Here is a 10,525-nt window from a genome sequence, read left to right as displayed (position 1 = left end):
GGTTTCAGCACTTAGAGCACAAGTGCACAGGTCTGACGGGGTAGAATTCCCGACATGATGCAATCACCAGGGAGTCACTTTCCTACTTTTTCGACAATATTTTCAAGGTAACATTTGTTTCTTTTTCCTGTTAAGAAAATACATCTTCCAAATTTTCAATAATGGATCTGTAACATTTAATAGTTATATAGGTAAGAAAGGAGACACTCGCAGACACCTGAAGGACTCGCTCTGAAGGGCTCTCTCCTCCTCTTCCCTCAGCCCCACTGCACTTCTTGCCACTGACCACCTGTGTCCTGCACATTCCTGCTCTAGCACACAAGTTCCCTGAGGGCAGGGGGACTTTGTTCCATTCACTGCTGAAACCTGCAGAGCCTGATACACAGAATAGAAGGCACTCACTATACAATATTCACTGAAATAACGAATAAATACACATTTGTGTTCCAAAGAAGCTTTGCCTTTATTAATAAGAAACCAGTGATGCTCAGTGTAAAATACATTAAAAAAAAAAAAAAAAAAGTCATGTCTTCTAATATAAAGTTAGCTCTTTACCAAAGAGACAACTTACAGAAGCTGATGGAAGTTGTGCATGCTCCTGCCTGCTCCCTACCCCTCCTCCCTCCCATGTAAAGCTGAATACAATTTCAGGAGGTTCTGAGACTTCCTTGAAGTTTCCCTACAATCTTCTCAAAGGGACGGCTGACCCCAGAGTGAGAGCAGTTGGTTGAGAAGAGTGGTCTGGCTTAGAATCATGACTTTAAGATTTTTTGTGTACTTCAACGATTTGAAGAATGCATGCGACTCACATCAGTGTTCCACCTCCCACTAGCCAGTTAAATTAAATGGATCCGTCCTACAAAGGACTCACTGCTTAGAGAGGGTTAATTTCAATATTTGCAACTGAGAACCTGACAACAACCAAGTGAAAGCTGAGAATTCAGTTAATAATCCAGGTGTTTTGAAAAGTACAGCTGTTACTACCATGTAGTCAAAATACCCGATAAAGTGAATTTTCACCTGTCAGCTGACAGTCTGAGGTTTCAATCTAAGAGATAGAAAAAGAGGATCTATTCCACATAGAATATGCTTTTAAAATTTTATTGTTTAAAGGGCAAAATAAAAGGGAGTAATGCACATCCACCAAAGTGAATTTCCCATTAAATACAAGGCTCAAAAAGACCATCCAGCTAAAAACAGAATATTAGATCAGTAAAACAACAATAGCAATTTGACTTTGTGTTTTATTTCAATGGGCACACTTCATTCACTGTCTCTGGGAAAACTAGGCTAGGTCTCGATGGGCAACAGTCACAGTTATTAAGCAAGTAAATACTCCGCCACTTCTGTGCCCTCCTTCACTTCTTTATGTCTTCAGTCTCATCTGGCTCTCTCTCTTGATGCTCTCTTTCCCACCTCATTTCTTTTAACTCTTGTCTGTACTTCCGTTCAATGAACCGCTTCTGATGGGCCATCTGGGGAAAGTTATCTGACACAAGGAGATATATTTTATACTTAATAAAGGATAGCCACTGTGCAAAGAATGATGCAAGCTAACACATACACACAATGTACACTTATATGCCATGTATGTAGCTGTGTTTTGGAAGGCAAGAGAAAAAAAATGGCTTGTTTTTGTCCCTTACTCTTCTGTTATTCAGAAATAAACTGGAAGTCTGGATCAGCACTCCAGATTCTAGATTTCAATATCTGAGGGATGAGTATAAGTAGTACCAAAACAGAGAAATATTAAAACACAGATTTGTGGTTCTGGAATTATCCCAACCAGATGCTTTAACACTGTTCTCCTGGCAACAAGTGATTTTTGGGGAGAGATTAAAAGACACTGCACACTGGAGTGGTCTATTTTTGAAAAGCTCAAACCAAAGCTTCAAATACATAGTGATATTACCACACCCTTATTTATCAAGAACTAAAATTTCTGAAAAAAGTCTAAAAGATCTCGAAAAGACAATAGGAAGCCACATTCTAAGTCATTATGTCAGGTAATCAATAATGTTTGAAGTGTACCATGGGAGGCCCAAAACCCATATCTGCAAAAGAACTCAAGGAGAGAATTTTGATTTGATTAAAGAGAAATATCACTCAATGGCATGGTTTAAGCTACATTTAATTTGATACTTGACCCTGTGCAACAGCGCTGATGCAATGAAAATCTGGACTAAGATTTGGAAATTTTATAATTCTGTAGTCATTTGTGGTATAACTTTTGTGTAGCAATGAAGAAATCAAGTATAGGACAAAAAGAGCTATTTCATATACTTAGTCACATACACATACTTAAATGACAAACTTCACAAAGGAAGTGTGCACCACCTGGTTATGCAGAGGTTCTGCCTGACCAGCTGAGGGACTACTGTGTGGCAGAGGCTCCCCTTCCTTTATCAAGCAAAGTCGAGGGAGAACATGGCATGTTTGGGTCCAGGAAGTTAGTTTGTCTTTGTTTTAAGGGTAAAGTGCAAATTCTTTTTTCTCCATTTTACACACAGTGTTCCATCTCACCTCAGGTTGGAGATGGGTCAGGGAGGTAGAAAATGTGACAGGCAGTGATTCCGTAAAGATCTTACACTGATTTTTACACAACACATTTATATTTTAGAAATAAAACAGTAATAAAATCCTCTTCCCTAAATATTACTAAATTGATTTCTATGTACTATGTAAAACACAGGTTTCAAATATTATACTTAAAAAAAAATAAACAAAACCCAAGAAGTCAATTGTAAAAATAACTTCATTTCTATGAAATAAATCCCATTTCTTCAGTAAATTCTGTAAAATTTAACTTGCATTTTTAAAAGAAAATCCAAGTAAATGTTCAGAGAGCCTTTTTTTCTAAGAAGTAAAGTTCTTTTTTTTTCTAAGAAGTAAATACTACACACACGCACAACAAAAATGTGTATACACATTACATAGATGGACAAACATTTAAAACCATTCCAATATCTTACACTGGAGGCTACAGGCATGTACCAAAGGGTATACTTCTTTTCATTTACTACAATATAAGCATTTCCCCATATCATTAGCCTTTGAAAATATCATTTTAATGGTTACAAAATATTCTAACATTTGGATGTTGCAAAAGTTGGTAAACTACGGCCATAGGTCAAATATAGTCCTTTACCTGTTCTTGTTAAAAAAAAAAGTTTTATTGGAACACAGACACATACTTGTTTCTTTGCATACTAATTATGCCTGTGGGCCATCATGCCAGGGTTGAGTAATTCTGAAATTCTGTATAAGCTGTGAAGCCTAAAATATCTGGCCTTTTATGAAAAATGTTTGCCAATTCCTAGAATATACCATAATTTATTAAACATGTCCTTAATGTTAAACAAAGTTTTTTTTTAAATATTATAATTCAAGCCATGATTATCATGGTATGTGAACCCTAGTTCATAACTTCAATTAAATCAAATAATCAGTTCAAAGGGTATGAACTTCTTTAAGGACCTGATACATAACTGCCAAGTTGCTTTTCAGCAGCTTAAACAAGTCACTCCTGCCAGTATGTTTGTGGAGGTCTGTCTCAGAGCAGATGAGCTTTCTGGTACTATTTAAAGCTAAAATCAGTTTTTTTTTAAAAAAAGGACAGACTCCAAAGATAAACTGTAACAATTTTATAACTAGAAAATGGAACCTCACTTTTATTTCAATATGCGATTGTGACTATATGTATAATGGATGAAAAAAATTTTCAACAGTCAGTGTAAAATTCTCAGTGAAGATTCCATGAACACTAGATCCTGGCTATACTGACTTCTCTCCCACTAACTGACCTTCCTGCCCCCCAAAACAGGAAGCCACTCTCTGCCTTGCCACTTGGCTCTCAGTTCTCTTGCCTTTCCTGGAATCCTTCCCACAGCTGAGTGTCCTGGGTCTCTCCACTCTTGCTTCCTGCACTTTACTCTCTCCCACCACCTTTTGCTGGGTACTTGCAACATAACAGAACTACATTAGTATGTTGTGACCACAGGTCTGCTGTACAGCACAATACACCTTAGAAGAAAAATGGCTTGCACTCATGCCCTCAATTTACAAAAGACTATGCAGTCCCTTCCATGGTCAATTCTGTGATGTAAGTTTTTTCAACCCAGGATTTCCACTCTTGAGAATCTATCCCATAGAACTGAAAGCACTGATATACAGAAATTGATTACTGGTAATGATAAACAAACACACACACACACACACACACACACACACACACACACAGAAACAAAGCATCTATCACAACAATAATAATTTAAAAAGCTGAATAAAAGACAGCACATTCATAGTGCGAAATAGTATGTAGCCATTAAGAAAGAATGGAATGGAGGGGCTGGAGCTATTGCTCAGTGGTTGAGTATGCAAGAGGTCCTGGGTTCAATCAGGAAAGAGTGGACTGAAGCACCTCCTTTGACGTGCAAGGTTGCCCATGATACAATATATCTCATGTAAGATATATATTAGTATGCAAAAATATGCAGAAGTATGTAAATATCTAATTTAATAAAACAATGGGCAAAAACAGAAAAGTATTCACATGTATATTTTTATATCTGTATAAAATTTTGGAAGTATAAATATATGGGTGGAAATACAATAGCCTGTTCACATGAGCTAAGTGAGCTGAGAGTGGGGCTCTAATGCAAAAAGGAAAATGACAATCAAAACGCACTCTCAGGAATAATTGATTTTTAAGTTATTTAAGTTATTTTATACATATCTCACATTCTACTCTGTTGGAGAATAATTATGAAGAAAACAAGATCACATTTTATCAGTACTTACCATTTTTCTACTTCCTCATTTTCTCTTCATAAAACACTCATTACATTACGAACATATAATTATAGAAAAAGAGATAGGCTTACATTTTTCAAGTGCATCCATTGCTGCTCCCATTTCTGCTTGCTGAATACTATTAAATAAAATAAAAGTGAGGTACACTTTAAAGATTATTTTTTTTCAGAATCACATTATGGCTATAAATTATTAAGGCTGATTTTCATGTTTGGAGCATAAAACTTCATGTGATTATTTCTATTGTCATGTATTGAATTGCACAGATAGGAATATACACAAGAGCATGCAGAAATGTCTTTTATTTGCACAAAGCCTATTTAAGATATTCATTCTACACTTTTAATATTGCAATAAAATGTATTCCATTTATATTAGATCTGAAGTATTTCTTACTTAAGTTTGAATATTCTCAGTGTAAAGTTTAAAGAGGAAGTGAATGAAATCTATAGTGGCAAGATATAGATTGGAAGGTTCAAAGAAAAGTGATAATAAACGTAATTTTTTTAACCTAAAGATAGCATTTCCACAAAGATCAAATGAGAGGTGATAAAAAAAATCAAAGGTCTAAGGACTGTGTCACTCACAAAATGACACTTCTTACATGTCTAGCTTGCATCAACGTGTACTCTGTTGAGACTAAAACTGGACAGATCTGATCAGGTTTTCTCAAAGTAGCCAAAGCCCCTTATGTAATGGCATTCCCTATCCTAGGATGATTATCAAGTTTAGGGGTTGGCCTGGTGGGACCATTAATCCTTGGGATTCACTTTACTACTACCCTTGAACATTCCACACTCTAAGTTAGCAAAAAGACTACAGGACTTGGAAATACCAAGTAGGCACTTCCTTGCACACAGGACAGTCATCCAAAGAAATTTAAAGTATTTTCTACTCATACCTTGGTCCTTTCCCACAGCCTATTCTTTCTCCCTTGAAATAAACGGCCACAGTGTAGGTTCTAGCATGGGATGGCCCCACTGTCTGCAGAGTCCTAAAGACAAAGAAAAGAACATTAATTATGGAAAAGCATTTTTAAATTTTTCGTGCTACTATACAACTCCAAAAAAGCCTAGGTACTTATTGCCTAGACAACGGGAGGTAAAAATAATAAGTAACATGAAAACGGTAGAAGAGGAAGAGGGGTAAGTTTTTGATTTGCCAAAATGACCAAATATTGACAGTTTTTGAAGGAGCAAATTTTAAAAATTCTGTACTGCATTTTTATATTTTTCCCAAAGTAATATGAATAGCTTCTAAAGACTCATAACGAAGTGCAATATACTTTCAAACAATTTCTAAGTGTGCATATTTCAAGTACCATAAAATTAAAAAAATCCTAGTGTGAAAAGTTAACAACTATAGTCTGTTCACTGTTTCTCAGTGCTAATCACAGCTAAAACCAGCAAATATTTGGGCAATACACCTCGGGTCATGTCTGAGTGATTTCACGTCCTTCATAGATTCTTTCTAATGTCTGGTATCTTATCAAAGAGATCAGAAAACATATTTAATTTCTGAAACATCTGAGATCATTTCAAAGGTACACTATAATGCCATGTATATAACACAATCACCAAAAAAACAAAGCTGTAGGATTTTAATGAAGTAGTACAGATTTCAAATACAGTAAATCTGATAACTTCATGGAAAAGGGAAATTAAAAATAACCAACAAAGATAATGGAATGAACACAGTAATTGTGAAAAAACTATGTAAAACAACCCCATCATCTTGATAATAAAGAACAAACTCATCGTGTACTTCTGCGGGGGGGGGCGGGGGGTGTGTGTTATGAGAAGGGAGCACAGCAATTTCCTTTGTTTCTGTACTCCAAGGCATGAACGTGCAGGGCTGGCTTCTCCGCAGTAATACTTACTATAGCAAATGAGAAGTTTATCATCCTATTTAGTTTATTGAACCTTAATTATCACTTTGACGAGGAAATACTTTGAGCCTTTCATATAATACAGCTCAGATATTCATTATGCTTATTAGGCACATATTAAAGTGCCATTTCTAAACATTTGGGCTTCTTTCCCCAATAAATAAAGGAAATGTTGTTTTGTAGTGACAGCTTCTTGGCACAATTCAGAGTAGCTTGCTGTGAGGTGACTCAACCTTCTCTTGGACTCAGTTTTTGCTTTTAGCAAAAAAGCCTATGAACCATTCTGAGTTTTAAATAAAAACATGAAAAAAAGATTTAAAATTCCCAACTGTCACTGTGTTTTTCCTTGCGTATTCTGAAACTTGAAAAGTCCAAAGAAGGGTTTTCCTTCCATATGGAACACACATGCACAAATGTGTGTTTGCAACCATGTTTGCATAGGCAAGGGGTAAAACAGCACTGAAAATACATTTTTGAACATCCCTAAAATCACATATCAACAATACCTTAGGATGTGACCCATACACTTGGATAATCCCTTCACTTTGTAATTCCTCTGTAAATCACCTTCTAAATCAACATAAAAGTGTCACAAGACAATGACTTGACTTCAGAGTCAAACCTATTTTAATCACAATTGGTGTTAGGTTGTAAGTGATCCATTACTTACCTTCACTGCTTTTGAATGACTTTTGCTACTACTCCAAGTAAAAAGATATTCAAATGTACAAGGTTGCCTTTGATACAAATTCTAAGAAAAAAGCTCTTAATATCTGAGTAACCCAGCAGCAGTGAACAACTGCCCTGCTTCTCACAGTGACCACTGAGGGAGAAAACTTCTGTTAGGTGACAGAGACAGAGACCAACCAGCATTCAAGGGATTAAGTACAGAGCAACACCCAGATACTGCTACAATTAAGCACACAGGATCCTCTAATCCAGATGCAGACATTGTTCTGGGTTGTGTTTCTAGAAGAAGTAAGACAAATATAGAAATGTACATAAGAACAATTTAATCTAAATTTTCTTATCTTGATTTTGTAATCTTAGTATGTCTTCCTGCCATGCAGTACTGCACTGAGAATTTCAGAGATGGGAGAAGGTACAGAGATAAATGAGAGATAAATAATCTGTAAATGATTTTAGGGATGTTTAAAAATGTATTTTCAATGCTGTTTTATTCCCTGCCTATGTAAATACATGGTGCCATCTTTCTTACAGCCAAGATGGAGAAGCCCAAGAAGTTTCTGTGCTGGGCCCAGCACTGCACCTATAGTCAGTAAGTCTCTATCCTGGGCTCTCGTCATGATCAGCCCATTCATTATTTTTCCCTCAAAACACATGAAGATCAGCTCTAAGCATGCTGGTTCAAAGGCCTGCAGTTGATGGATACTTACTTGTACAGGGGAATGTCTGGCTCTTTTCCTTCTGTCCTAAGTGTCAAGCAGCACTGCTGTAGTTGGGATTTGGGGTCATTCCAATCTTGATTCAAAATGAACTCCTGTGGTAAGTTCCCAAAAGAAATTTAGTAAGGGGTTCTGGAATCACCAGAAACAAAGCACACCACACATTTAAACTTCATATGAGCTTACTTTTAATCGTGGAAAGAAACAGACATTCATGAAAGTGTGAACGTATTCCAAATCCTTATCAATGTACAGTGCTGCAATAAATGCTGGGAAAAAAATAAAAATAATTCACTGAAATTGACCAAAAAGAACAAGAGACCTAGACCTTTTTTTTTTTTTTTTTTTTTTGGGTGCTGGGGATCGAACCCAGGGCCTTGTGCTTGCAAGGCAAGCACTCTACCGACTGAGTTATCTCCCCAGCTCCGAGACCTAGACTTTTAAGCAACATTTTTATAAAGTTTTCACCTTCCAGGCCCTTTTTATTTCAGAATAACCATTTCGTCTTTCCTTAAAACTCTAATCTTTATCACTAATATTAGCAGCAGAGACACAGATGTGTTATTAAGATGCAAAATCATAGAGTACAAAGGCCAAACTGCATTCAGCTAAGGGCTAAATGAATAGTTGATTTAAAACACATACAAAACGCTGCTGTACAGCAGGGAAGGATGGTACTTGGGAACATAACCGCATTATATCTAACCAATCAAAATGCAACTTGAAGAACATAACATATTCAGAACGTATTGATATAAGAATAAACACATTCTTGAGGCCTGCAATTCCCATCACTAATCTTCAGATCGTCTACACAAGAGTCCCATGTTAAAATTTCATGAACAGGTAAAACAAATGGGACAGTTTAAAGATCTGAGCTGAACACATTAAGAAAAGCTTAGTTCTGGCCTTAATGACAACATAACTATATAAATTTTGCATTAATAAATGATGAATACTAAATAAATAAAATAAATAAATAAATAGTGACTAAGATGACTCAATTAAAAAGAAACTTTAACCAAGTAGACAAACGGCAGATTTAAAACAAACAAAAAAGGAAATAAATAAAAACAGCTTTCATTGAGCTAAAAAGAAAAATGTTCTTGATTTCTCAATGAATTTTTATGTAATCTTAATCCTTCATTTACTTTTCTTTAATTGAAAAAGAAATTCCTTAAATTGCCATTGCACTTTTTAAATAATCTAGTTTTGCACATACTTTACTATTTATAGATAATTTCAATTGCAAAAAATACTGTAACAAAAAAAAAAATCTAAGGCCTGAAAAGGTCTACTTCCTTTGAGATAATATCTGAAACAACAAAATTATGTATCTAATCCTTTAGTTAGCTATAATAAAATCATTTATAATATAACTACACCATTTCAGAAACTACAAAGTAGAACTCTGAGCTCATTCAAAATAATGGATGAAAATTTTAGTCTTCAGTGGATATACTATCCTTTCTTCTATGCCCCTTTATGAAGGCTGCTGTGTGGCAAAAAGCTATGATTCACAATGACCAATCTTTACATTTGTTATTGTTCCACATAAAGGGATGTGACAGCTGACAGAGGAGGGAGTGGGGGCTACCATCTAACAGAGGTTGAATGTAAATGCATTGCTCCCATGTCTTAAACTTTGAACCTTTAGGTTAAAAGAAAAGCTTTACCCTGTAAGACTCACATTCTAACAGGTCCGCCAAGGTCTTGGTCCTCAGGGCCACAGGCCTCTTGGTTTTGTCATTAGTTATGGCATACTCCTGCATGCCCAGCTCCTCCGCCACCTTGGCTTGAGTTCTGTTATTCACCAAAGAGCTTCGCAGCAACTGGCCAGAAGGAATTGGAGCACATTAAGAAACCACTTCACTTTTGGTCTTGAACTTGCTCATATGTTGGGCTGAACCAGCCCTGAGAACATCTCATGACAGGAACACCCAGGCGAGTGAAGGTCTCCATTCCCAACCATTTCCCTTGGACGACGTAGAATACTCCATATGCTCCCAGTTTCTCTTCCATAACCTACTCTGCTCTGCTACCTAGATTTTACCTGACACTTAGCTTTTTCTACTTGTTTAGTAGCAGTGGGTCAGGGTCGTATAGACGCTATAATATGATTGAATATCATAGCTTCTATCAAGTTTAATGCTATTAAATAAGGAAGCATTAAATTTTTTAAAGCAATTTTACTGAAGTATTACATACATTCAATAAAATATACCCCTTCTGAGTAAACAGTTAGATCAGTTTTGAAAATCATACACATTTCCAACATCCCAAATTCCCTGTGCCCCTGGGAAATCAATCCTCCCCCACCAACAGGCAAATAATCTACTTTCTGTCTCTGTACATTGATCTTAAAGGAACATTTTTAAAAAATCTAAAATAAGCATCAAAATTTCATGGCACAGATCCT

At 36.0% G+C, this 10,525-nt stretch overlaps 1 protein-coding gene across 4 annotated transcripts in view; it reads right to left on the bottom strand.

Moving 5' to 3' along the window:
- Positions 1 to 1,085: 1,085 nt before the first annotated feature.
- DROSHA (drosha ribonuclease III) overlaps positions 1,086 to 10,525 on the bottom strand; it is a 120,745-nt gene continuing 111,305 nt past the window's right edge. For all 4 annotated transcript variants that reach the window (XM_079144479.1, XM_079144480.1, XM_079144482.1 and 1 more), the window contains 6 exons: positions 9,797 to 9,938; positions 8,293 to 8,375; positions 8,098 to 8,201; positions 5,714 to 5,806; positions 4,884 to 4,930; positions 1,086 to 1,489 (listed from right to left, as the gene is read on the bottom strand). In XM_079144479.1, the coding sequence (XP_079000605.1) occupies positions 1,359 to 1,489; positions 4,884 to 4,930; positions 5,714 to 5,806; positions 8,098 to 8,201; positions 8,293 to 8,375; positions 9,797 to 9,938 (600 nt within the window). In that variant the 3' untranslated portion in view covers positions 1,086 to 1,358. The remainder of the gene's footprint in view (positions 1,490 to 4,883; positions 4,931 to 5,713; positions 5,807 to 8,097; positions 8,202 to 8,292; positions 8,376 to 9,796; positions 9,939 to 10,525) is intronic.

This window comes from Sciurus vulgaris (genome assembly GCF_902686455.1).
Source record: "Sciurus vulgaris genome assembly, chromosome: 6".
NCBI lineage: Eukaryota > Metazoa > Chordata > Mammalia > Rodentia > Sciuridae > Sciurus > Sciurus vulgaris.
The sequence above is the reverse complement of the archived record's forward strand: the minus strand, read 5'-3'. Positions and strand labels throughout refer to the sequence as shown.